The sequence below is a fragment of the Lissotriton vulgaris genome, chromosome 12 (assembly GCF_964263255.1).
Source record: "Lissotriton vulgaris chromosome 12, aLisVul1.2, whole genome shotgun sequence".
Classification (NCBI taxonomy): Eukaryota; Metazoa; Chordata; class Amphibia; order Caudata; family Salamandridae; genus Lissotriton; species Lissotriton vulgaris.
This window is the reverse complement of record NC_141700.1, coordinates 713,162,171-713,174,736: the sequence shown is the minus strand read 5'-3', so window position 1 is coordinate 713,174,736 and position 12,566 is coordinate 713,162,171. Positions and strand designations below refer to the sequence as shown.

Genomic DNA, 12,566 nt, shown 5'->3' with positions numbered 1-12,566 from the left:
TGCAGTGGATTAGGATAGAATTAGATGCTAAGCTTTAAGTTTAAGCTTTGACTAATTAATTAGGTCTGAAAAGATTTATTTGACTTATGCATTTATTTCTCTTAACCCCTTCGATGCTGATGACGAGCTCAGCTCGTCATCAGCCACGGGGGGCGTGTGCGGATGACGAGCTGAGCTCGTCATCTAACGCGGCTTTTGAAAATAACCGCCGCAGCGATGCGGTTAATGGGAGATTTTTTTGCCAACTATTTAATTATTCATTAGCTTTGCAAGACTATTTTTCTTAGAAACTCTTTAAGAATTTTGCGCCACATTTTCTTTCCTACATGTAATGCTTATATGCAGACTGTAATGTGTTCTGTATTAATGCTATTTTTCCTGTTTTCCAAATTCTGTAACCTGATTGATATTTTACTAATGAATAAAGGGTCAGTGAAAAATTTAACTTTTGACTAGAAAATAAAAACCTTTAAAATACTCAACAACTCTCTTTATTGGCTCAAAATTTTAATTGCATTTTTGACTGTTCAGGTTTATTTAAATCTCCAGAAGGTAATACATGGTGTGAAGGGCCCAACACCTTTTCAGCGGTAAATTAGAGGTAGCATGAGGGTTTTGCATTAAGAAATTACCAGAAGAAATTACTGCTCCATCAAGGTGTAGGACTTGGGGAATGACTTTGCAGAGAGAGCCACCTTTTTGCATTCATCACTCTTGTTTTCTAAACCCGTTTTTGTTGGATTTCAGGACTCAATTTTAGTACCTCGTAAAGTGGTTCTACATATGCCTAGGGCCTGCAGCGCTTATTACAATAGGGCCTACAGCCTGCAGGTCTGCAGCACGATTTGTGCAACTCACTTTATTAGCCCTTTTTAAACATGCCTTAGGCCTACCATTGCAGCATGGATGTGCAGTTTAAAACTGCAAATTCGACCTGGCAAAACAAAATTTTTGCCAGATCTAACCTTTCCCTTTTAAAAGACATAAGTAGGGCTCCCGGTTTTATGGTATTTATTATTTTGCTATTTCCATCTGAATTTTTCCATATTTATTTTTTGCTAATTTTATCTGTATCCATATTTTTTTTGGTTTTTGTGGAAAAGTAAGCTGAAATTAGTATATTTCCAGATTTATTTAACCGATAAAAATGCACTCATGCTTGAATGTCTGCCAGGTTCCAATGTTGTCAACACTTGCGGAAGATAAATCAGGGCACCTATATGGGAATATGCACATTTCAATATCAACCTTGTGCATATCTACTGCTGTTAAAGCCTCTTTAATAAAATTCCTTTCTTTTTAAATCCCCTTATCCATCAATCCACACATTTATTGGCCTGGCAGTCATGGCAGACAGTATTTAGAATTACTCAAAAAGCAACCCAATTTCTGATTCTATCCACATTTAAAAATAAATGCAAACAAGATAATGAATGTATTTTGTCTGTATTTATCTGTAAAAATCAGTAAAAACGGAAAACAGGGAGCCTTACATATAAGTTAGTCAGACTTAGGGTAGGCCCTGGACAACCCCAGGGGCAGGGTGCAGTGTATTTAAAATGTTGGACATGTACTTTTAAGTTTTACATGTCTTCATAGTGAAAAACCTCTAAATTTGTTTTAAGTTACTGCAAGGCCCACCTCTTCCATAGGATAACTGTTCGACTTGGCATCTTTTGACATGTTTCCCCTGACTTTTTGCTTTCTGACCTCCCAGTTTTGACTCTTTTTGCTGGCTTTGTGTCTCTGCGCACTTTCTCACTGCTGATCAGTGGTAAAGTGCAAGTGCTCCTGTTGTACATTGTGTTATGGATTGTAGTTTACATGATTGCCATGTTTGATTTACTTGTCAGTCCCTAGTAAAGTGCCCTGATTGTGCCAGGGCCTGTAAGTCAAAGCTGCTAGTAGACTGCAGCACTGGATTGTGCCACCCACATAAGCAGCCTCTAAATGTAACACTGGCCTGCCATTGCAGAGCCTGTGTGCAGTCTGGGACTGCCATGTCAACTTGGCGAGTGCACACGTGTGCCAGTCCCTAACCTTCCCTTTTATTACATGTTAGTCACCCCTATTGTAGGCCTGAGGTTCCCCCGTGGGCAGGGTGCATTATATGTGAAAGGTAGGACATGCCCTGATGTGTGTGGCATGTGTAAAATACTGCCAATTTCGTTTTTCACTATTGCAAGGCTACCTGCTCCCATAGGAAAGAATGGGGAGTTTGTTTATAACATCTTATAAGCATAACTACCCCTAGGAACAAGGTAGATAAATAAAGTTTGATATGACTGAACTCAGAATGTTACAATGCATCTTTTAGTGAGGGTGCATTTTACATTCTGAATTTGAAAATACCATGTTAGAAAGTAGGTATGTTCTTGCTTAGCCATCCAGTATGCCTCTGCTAGGTTGTGTATTTCACGTCTGGCTTTGAATTACAGGGTCTGGAGAGGGACAGTGGCTCCAGAGAGCATGATAAGTCAGGGCTGGGCTGAAGAGGTCTGGTCTGCATTTGGAGTAGTGGGAGGAGTAGCTCATGCACCTGAATAGGGCTGTGCCTGCCTTCCAAAATTATCGCTCCGCCCCCTTGTGGTGTGTTTGGGGCCAGGGCACACACTGACAATGGAGATTGTTCTGCACTTGCAAAGTGCCCCACAGAACTGGTTATGCCTGGGTACAGACTCTCTTTGCCTTCAGAGAACAAATGATGTTTGTGTATAAAAAGAGAGGCCTAGATCCCAGACTTTCAGATCATTTCTGGGAATCAAGATGGACCTTTGCCAAGGAGAACAGCTGGAGAAACTGAGGCGGAATACTGCCCCTGTGCTGTTTGCTGTCTGGGGTTGGCCTGCAGTGGCTGTTTCTGCCAAGGAAAGGAGAAAGGACTTTGCTGTGTGCTGTGTCCCATCCTGAATGAAGATCTGCATGGGCTTGAAATAGAGCTAAACTCCTATTAAGACATCTCAGGGACACAAAAGACTTCTCGCAACTGCTGCTGGACTCTGCCATCTGTGAGTCCTACCCTTGCCTGAGGTGCCTCCTGCAGTCAAAAGGCGTAACAAGTGGGTTTTGTAGCTACTCTCTGCAAGAACCGGTGCGAAGCATCACAAAACCGTGCAAAGCCTCTTGGAACCGATGCTGGGTGAGTCGAAGCTGTGATGAGTCCCGCCGGGCGGCTTGAAGCCTTGCCGCGCAGCCCCAGAACTGACGCCAGACGACGCGATGCCTCGCAAAATGACACCTCACCTCCAGTGTGCAACGCATCGCACTGGGGCGCCAAGTCTAGAAGAACACAAGGGCCACAGTAAGCAACTGACACATCACCTCCCCGCACAGTAAGGAACCGATGCATCACCACCCCTGTATAACAGTAAGGAACTGATGCATCACCTTATCTGAAGTAAGGGACTGACGCACCACCTACCCCGTGGCTTATTTTGTTTGTGACTGTGACGCATCCAAGGTACTTTGTGTTGAAAGTATTGCATCCATAGTTTGCTATGGACAGAACTGTTTCTAACTTTTGAAAGTCATATTTTGATTACTGTATTGTGGATTTTTGTTGCTTCGTCTTGTTTGGTTTAGATTTCTTATTTTTCTAAACTATTGAGGTGTCCCTTTGTAGTGTTTTCACTGTATTAATGTATGTGTTCACAAATGCATTACACACTGACTCTGAGATAAGCCTGCCTGTTCGTGCCAAGCTACCAAGGGGTGAGCAGGGCTTATTTTCTAAGTGTATCACCCTTACCCGGACTAGAAGAAAGGGTCCCTGTTTGGATAAAGGTACCTACCTCTGCCAACCAGAGACCCCCATTTCCAACAATAACATTGGGTTACCTTATTACTTTTAATAAGTGATAGGTTTTGTTTGGAGACACGTAACAAAGATCATGTTTACATTCAAATAGATCCTAATTTAAAACTATCTTTAATGGTAAAGTCAGAACTTGAGTCAGAAATCTAAAAATGCCAGTTATAGAAAGATGTTGTTTTTCTGTCCTAACCATTTGGTGCCTGCAGCCTGTTCCTGAGTCACATGAGTATGTGTAATCAGCCTTTGTGTATTCCTCCCAGACAGCCATACAATGGGGGACTGGATTTTGGCAGGACAAACCATGCTGACTTGTTGGGAGGGGTGAAGCTGTTACCTACTTCACTTGCAGTTCAACTCACCACCTCAGTACACACACAAAGAACTTCACAATAGCCTTTTGTGACTCCAGACATCCTAGAACAAGGGCAGGGAAGGAAGGAAATTCCAGAAGCGAAGTCTAGAAGTTTCTCCCACTTCAAAGTTGGCATCAGGTATAAATACTGGACTCTCAGACCAATTCTTCAGTACAATCCTGGACCTGCAGAAGACTATAGAAGGACTGCGGTTTAGTTCAGAAGACTGCCCCGCTGCTTGAGGTCAGCCTTGTTTCTCAGAGGACTTCACTCCTGCTACCAAATGACTGCTTCTGCTGCATAAGGCCTACCTCGTTCTTCAGAGGACTGCTCTGGTGCGTGAGGCCTGCCTTGTTTTTCAGAGGTTTACCAGGCGGCTTGAGGCCTGCATTGCTGCTTGAAGGAGAGAGAACCATCTCCTTGAATCCAGGACTACTAGAGTGACTCAGAGGATCAATTTTCTGACCTCCTGTACTGAGCTACAGAAACCCATCAAGCTCCAGAGGCCTCACAGCCACTGCACATGGTATGTGAATATTCTACAGTAATGGCATGTCTTTCCTGCTGAATTTAAACTTAAACCTGTACATAACACTTAATTTGTTATAAAAACAAAAGGAGTAAATTCATAGCTCAAACGTTTTCTTAGTAACCCGCCAGTGATGCCATCAAATTTCAGGGTTCCATAATACCAAGACCACCTAATTTTAATTCCACCTCAAGCCTCTTTCTTGCCCCACCTGACACTTCATGTCCCTCTGCCTTTCTTTTACAACTTCTTTTTCGCCTGTATTCTCCCTTTTCTACTGTTTGACTTTTTCTTCTCCCTTTTCTTCTTTTTTGCGTTTTTCTCTACAGACCAAGATTGATAATGAAAAAGAAGTCCTAAAATGAGTGCCTGTGCCCTCCACCTGCAATAATGGCAACATGTTTCCACCTGTCCCCCCAGACAGTGAGCTGTCTCTTATCACAATGACCAGCACTGACATTGCTGAGAATCAGTAGTCACCCAAACCAGTTGCCTTTTATTAAAAAAATGCTCTAGCATAACTTAGTGGCAACTCTAGTAGGCTAACCTATTTGAACGCATATTATTAGCAGAGTGTTACATTTTATTGGACTCTTAGCTGACATGGCAAACGTATTTCCTGCATTGAACACCTGAAATACTTGTTCTATTGGTATATTTGTTCCTAATGGATAGATACTAAAGCAAAAATATTACAAACATGTTATGTTGCCTGTCAAACATTTTCATTAGCCTGTGTTTCTTTTTTCATGCAGATGAAAGGTAACTTGCAGTAAATTGCTTTAAAGTGGCGTAAAAGGGATACAATCAGTGGAATTTGCTATGGGGTGTCCTATTAGCATATATATATATATATATATACTCACAGACTAGGTCACCTTCTTGACCCCATCTTTGGGAATGTTTCCAGAGTTCATGCTCTTTCTCCCATTCCGGTACCCTGGTCAGATCACTCCATTGTTCCTTTCTACCTGCAGAGATCTGAGCCCGATCCGAAAAAAAATGACACGGATCTCCGGTGCTCTTTCTCCCATTCCGGTACCCTGGTCAGATCACTCCATTGTTCCTTTCTACCTGCAGAGATCTGAGCCCGATCCGAAAAAAAATGACACGGATCTCCGGTACCAGCGCCGGAAATGGAAAAATTTCTCTCAGGACACGTTTAATAAATTGATTGGAATAGGAGACTCTCTTGAAAGCACTGACTGTGAAATAGCCTACAGTCAGTTGCAGGACAGAATTTTAAGGGCCCTAGATAAAACCGCTCCTACTCGCAACCTCAAAAATTTCATGAACCCCAGAAAATCCACTCCCTGGTACACTGCAGAACTACAAGCAAGCAAATCTGCGTGCAAAAAACTAGAACGCGATTGGCGTATTAACTTTTGCCCAGTTATTAAACTTCAATATAAACAAGCGCAGAAGGAATACTATAAAAAAGTCCGTATTTCTAAAGCCATGCATTACAAGACACGCATTGGGGAGGCAGAGAACTCCTCTAAAGAGCTTTTTAAAATTTTTAAAGAAATTTCTGTGCTCACTAATGATAATGCGCCTTGCGACAACTCAGTGGAAACCTGCAATAAGATTGCTCGCTACTTCTCAGATAAAATCACCAACATCTATACCAGTTTCTCTGACAAGCTGCCAGCCGGCCGTGATTTTACTGAAAGTGCTGTTGCTAATTCCACTGAGTCTTGCCTCCAATACTTCTCGGTTCCCACTCCCGAAACGCTTGTAAACATCTGCAAGAGCGTCAAATCGGGTTCCCCTCGGGACCCTGCTCCCCCGAAAGTACTCAGAGAGAGCTTACAGGCACTAGAACCCTACTTTAGGCATATAATTCAATTATCCTTCTCCTCTGCGCACTTACCAATTGATTGGAAGAGGGCAATTGTATTACCTATTAAAAAGAAGCCTAATGTAAGTCAGGACACCTTGGAAAATCTGAGACCAATCTCTCTATTACCTTATCTTGCTAAAGTGACCGAAAAAATTGCAAACAAACAACTTATGGCTCACTTTGAAGCTAATAAATCCTTGCACAGCTCCCAGTCCGGTTTTCGGACCAATTACTCCACCGAGACTGCCCTCCTGAGAGCTACTGAAACGCTTCGGGCAGGAGCTGATGAGGGTCATACGATGGCGCTCATAATGTTGGACCTCAGTGCTGCGTTTGACACTGTAGCTCATTCCATCCTGCTACAGTGTCTAAACCAGGCTGGGGTCACAAAGGCGGCATTGGGATGGCTTAAATCCTTCCTAATAGACCGAAGCTTCCAGGTTCAGAGAGGCAATTCCCTCTCAGACAGCATTGCCCTAGAACAGGGGGTGCCTCAGGGCTCTGCCCTGAGCCCCACCCTGTTTAACCTTTATATGGCCCCGCTGGCGGAGGTGGTTCAATCGTACGGCATAAAATTAGTTTCTTATGCCGACGATACCCAACTCCTCATCTCCCTATCCCAGACACCCACCTTGGCTGCTGCTAACTTCAAATCGTGCATGCAGGAGCTTGCAGGCTGGATGAACCAACACTGCCTCAAGCTCAATGGTTCGAAAACAGAGGTGCTTGTGATTGGGGGTAACTCGGCCAGTTGGACCCTGGACTGGTGGCCTTCCTGTCTTGGCCCTATGCCTTCTCCGTGCAAGGAAGCAAAGAACCTGGGTGTATGGGTTGATCCCAGACTCTCCTATGACAGCCACGTCCAGAAGCTAGCAGGAAAGTGCTTTGGTGTATTGAAGACCTTAAACCGCACCCTGGACCTCCTTCCTTTAGAGGCCAGACGCACGATGACTCAAGCTTTAGTCACCTCCCGTATTGATTACGGTAATGTTCTACTCTTAGGAACCACTGAGAAGAACATTAAAAAACTTCAGGTTCTCCAGAACACGGCGGCCCGTCTGGTTCTCAGGCTTCCTAGAAGAGCGGCCTCGAAGCCTACACTAGTGGCTCTTCACTGGCTCCCTATAAAAAAGAGGATCCTGTTTAAAGCGCTCCTTATATGCTACAGGATTACCTCTCAGGTAGCCCCTGAATATCTGAAGGATCTCGCAATCCCCTATATGCCCAACAGAGAATTGCGCTCCAAGGGTACCGGGCTTCTGTGTGCCCCCCGGATAAACAAAGCCAGAATGGGAGGGCGCTCCTTTCGTGCGCTGGCGGCCAAGAATTGGAACCTTCTTCCTCTGCATATCAGATTGGCTGAGACAGAGACCCTATTTAGGAGGCTTTTAAAAACTCACCTTTTCACCCTTTAGGTCGCTCACTTTCTCCTGCTTCTCTCTCCACAGCGCGGGGACACGCCGAGATGGCGTCACCAGGCGCTTTATAAAATCCTTTATTATTATATATATATATATATATATATATATATATATATATATATATATATATATATATATATATATATATATATATATATATATATATACATATATACATGTGTATATATATATATATATATATATATATATATATATATATATATATATATACATATATTCTCATTTTACAAACCATCCTTGCCTTCCTTTGCCTATAGTGGAGGTTCAACAACAATAAAGCTCAGAAATCTGCTGGCCTAGATAAGAGGAAAAATTGAATACCTGGATAGCTATGGGTACAGTCTCATCAGTGGGGGTCCTGTATAGGAGACATAGAGGCGCAGCGATGTACTGCTGGCGGCCATTGATCTCATTAGCAGGGATTCCCTCGAGGATCTTGTAATCAGCAATAAAGATGTTTCCTTTCTGTGAAAGCAGAGAATCCAATCAGACCAGGTGCAATCATTGAAAATATTACACAGATAGAAGAGAATCGTCGCAATATAAAGCACCTATGATTTTTTGCAATATGATATACAAGCCAAGGATGACAGGAAATCAGGTTTTCAGATAGATGGGAGGGTGGGTCAAGAGTAATAATTACTCCTTCTAAGAATGCTTCCTAATGGTGTAACTCCCTAGCAAGACTGCGCACAAAAAGATTGGTAGCTGATTTTGTACAGTACAGAACAGGTGAAAGGGAATAATAGTAGAGTTAAATTACAAGGTAAATGAGAAGGTTAGAAGAACCTCTGAGAAACATGTCAGTTACTGGTGAAGTATGCAGTTCAACCCTGTACTTTTATAGTTGTACCTAGCTATTTCGCAGTATTTTGTGCAATTCTCTAACTGTTCATGAGCCCAGGATCCTGAAAGGCTGGTCAAACTGCTAAGCTGGTGGTCCTATGTAACATACTTTTGTGTGCCCTGAAAGCAGACAACTCTCCATTTGTCCCCCTCCTGCAGAGTTGAGGGGTCGTCCACCATCAGCCCTCAGCATAAGCCTTTGATGTGTCAACAGTTATTGCTTTTTAGTCAAGATGTCTACTGACCTCCTTTTCTAGATGTCGTATGGTTTCCACTTACAGATGTCTACAAGCGTCCTCTTGTAGATGTCTACTGGCCTCCTCTTGAAGATGTCTACTGGCCTCCTCTTGAAGATGTCTACTGGCCTCCTCTTTAAGATGTCTACTGGCCTCCTCTTCTAGATGTCTACGGGCCTCCTCTTGTGCATGTTTCACGGGCCTCCTCTTGTAGATGCCTACTGACCTCCTCTGATAGACGTCTTCTGGCCCCCTCTTGTGGATACCTACTGCCCCCCTCTTGTAGATGCCTACTGGCCTCCTCTTCTAGATGTCTATGGGCCTCCTCTTGTGTATGTTTCATGGGCCTCATCTTGTAGATGTCTACTGGCCTCCTCTTGTAGATGTTTATAGGCCTCCTCTTGTAGATGTCTACTGGGCTCCTCTTGTAGATGTTTATAGGCCTCCTCTTGTAGATGTCTACTGGCCTCCTCTTGTAGATGTTTATAGGCCTCCTCTTGTAGATGTCCACTGGCCTACTCTTGTAGATGTTTACTGACCTCCTCTTGTAGATGTCTACCGGCCTCCTCTTGTAGATGCCTACTGGCCTCCTCTGATAGACATCTTCTGGCCCCCTCTTGTAGATACCTACTGACCCCCTCTTGTAGATGTCTACCGGTCTCCTCTTCTAGATGTCTATGGGCCTCCTCTTGTGTATGTTTCATGGACCTCATCTTGTAGGTGTCTAATAGCTTCCTTTTGCAGATGTCTACTGGCCTCCTCTTGTAAATGTTTACAGGCCTCCTCTTGTAGCTGTCTACTGACCTTCTCTTATAAATTATGCTCATTGGCATGATGCAGATGGGGGTTGCTTTTCTGTTGATTTCATTTATTTCCACAATTGCAAATGTTTGCATATAATGCATGCTTCTTTTTTGTAATAAAGCATGCAAACACTAGAACATGTGCACAGCCGAGGTAATTCATCATCACTCGAGTTGCATCTGTTGTTAGAGTCACTGTTACTTGATAACAAACTTTGTATATTTGCTAGAATGGCTTTCACAAGATGAATAACGGATTCTGCCCTTAGAGAATGATAAGGAACCTTTTCCCCCACTCCTTCCCCCAATCCTGTTTGCTGTGCATCAGGACGTTGGAAAAAGGAATACAGCTGCTTTCCATGACATTGGGCCTTGGAGACTGTACATGGCCTGCCGAACATACACAGTGGCCACCACAGTGCATTTGAGGAATAGTGCAAGGGGTGCCCTCCCCAGATGCCTCTCTGTGAAGAGAAGTGCTTCCCCAACCTATCAGAATGGACTTTCGGTTTTTCAGAACACATCGACTGATTAGCAGTGGGTTGCTGCTCCGCCACCAAGACAGAAATATTATCCCTTGCGCCCTTCAACTTACTGAAGATCCTTGAGCCAAACACATGTAGACTCTGCTGCTGGGCTTTCAGAAAATGGAGCTGAGTGCTGAAGACATATTCTTGACTGTGCACACGCCCGAAGATCTGAAATGTCCCTCTTGTTGCTGCTTACTTTGCCTTTGTTATTGGTCACAGCACCCTTGGTACTCAGGAGATGTGGGAACAGCACACCTCTCTCCAGAGATCAGTGTCAGATTGGTAAAGCGTGCACTCCGGCAATGCCTGAGGAGCCGGTATCCGAATTCCAGCTGTGGGTTGCTTTTTTGAGCCGATTTGGGTGGTTTCTACCTTGTTTGATGCTGCCAGTGGGTGCCTAAGGGGCTTTTCTGGAGGCAGATGGGCATCCATTACCTCCCCTTTATCAACGGGCAGCGGTGTCCCTCCATTTCTCTCGCTGGGCCAGTCCATTATATATGCATATTGACCGGGGCAGGGGGCCTGAGCAAAAGTGTGCTCCCTTGTTTTCAAGTTTGTTTGACCACCGTAAACTAATCCGTATGTTTTTTTAAACCCCTCCCTCTCCTTTTTTTAATAAACTTTCACCGAAGCAGTGTTTTCCCAAAAGGCAATATGCAAATGTGGGCCACTTTTTTTTAGCTTGCCCGGGTCGATTTTTATTCCCAATCCAACCCTGTCAGAGGTTGGTTGCCTCAAGAGTCTTTTGTTTAAAATGTTAGTGATTTGAGTGTTAACTCTGCCTAGTGAGCACACTCTCTCTCCACACTCACTTCCATCTTTTCTTTTCTCCTCAGACCTGCAGTGCTGAATGAGAAGAAGCAGATCCGAAGCCTCTAGAGACCATGGCTCACAAGATGCCCAAAGTTCCAGGTATTGACGCCCATTAATCCAATGCCATCAGTTAGGAATATTTGCCAAGGCTTCCCAGATCTGAGACACCCTTACTTTCCTTGGCATGAGTTCAGTAATGTTACTGTTTGGTTTGCCACTGCCTTGCTTTGATTTTAGCTGTTTCTGGTGTTCGCAATCATCAGTATTAGCATCAAGATACAGAATGTGAACTCCTCATCAAGGAAGAAGAGTTTGACGGGAGGATTGCAACCTTCCATTTTGCAGTATGGAGTTTGTTATGAGGAAGCACTTGTGAAAGTTAACTGAGTTCTGGTGTTCCGTATTCATGTGATGATGGTGAGCAGTATAAAATGTTTATACCCAGTGGTGCTGCCCCTGTTGTGCTTGAGCACCGATATCTAGCAAGAAATGTAAATAATACCTCTACCTGTAACTCGCTCTGGAGGCACGTACTGCCTCCCAAAATGGCCGCTACCATCTCGTCCGTGAGCGGGAAGTTGGCCGGGATTTCAGAACACTTCCGGATGAGCAACGGGTTGGTTCCGTTCAGGAACTGGTATCCAAAGAAGGCATCCTCCTTCCAGTGCTGACACACATACTCTGATGGACGGAAAGGAAAACATGAATATTAATACAAGATAGATGACATTGTTTTCGTCACAAAAGGGCCCGTGCAGGGCAGATAAGCAGGCCGGCTTATTCAGGCACTGAGGCGCGAACGGTTCGGTACACTGAGCCAATGGTGAGGGGAGGCGCTATAGAAGTCTTTGAGAACCGTGTGCACAGTTTAGGTCATACAGAGGGGCTTATTTACAAGCCTCTTGCGCCGCCGGTACGTCACTTTTTCAGTTCAAATATTCTATTGATTTTGATCATATATAAACAAGACCATACAAAAAAAGAGCATTGGAAAAAGGTACAAATATGTTATAATTTACTAACTAGTAATCTATCATACATTTATTACATATTTTAATATTGGCTAAACAATCTTAAGTGGCATGAACATAATTATATACTGTAATAAAGAAACAAAAAGGAAGACAAGAATAATAAAAAGGAAAAGAAGAGAAAAGAATAAAAGATAGAAAATAGAAAATAAATAAAACCTTTAATAGACCAAAATATTACAAGTTATTATGCCTCTTAAAATTTGAGTAGATCCACATAGAGGTATTAAGAATAGTTAAACAATTATTCATTTACTCAACAGATTAGATATAAATAAATGATAATTAGGGGCCAGATGTAGGTAAATACCATTTACCGATTCAAA

General features: G+C 43.3%; 1 protein-coding gene across 2 annotated transcripts in view; it reads right to left on the bottom strand.

Moving 5' to 3' along the window:
* The window catches only part of LOC147678090 (hydroperoxide isomerase ALOXE3-like), a 155,803-nt gene that overhangs the window by 85,890 nt on the left and 57,347 nt on the right, over positions 1–12,566 (bottom strand). For both annotated transcript variants that reach the window (XM_086945957.1, XM_086945958.1), the window contains exons 6-7: positions 11,718–11,890; positions 8,303–8,446 (exon numbers count right to left, since the gene is read on the bottom strand). In XM_086945957.1, coding sequence (XP_086802083.1) covers positions 8,303–8,446; positions 11,718–11,890 — 317 coding nt within the window. The remainder of the gene's footprint in view (positions 1–8,302; positions 8,447–11,717; positions 11,891–12,566) is intronic.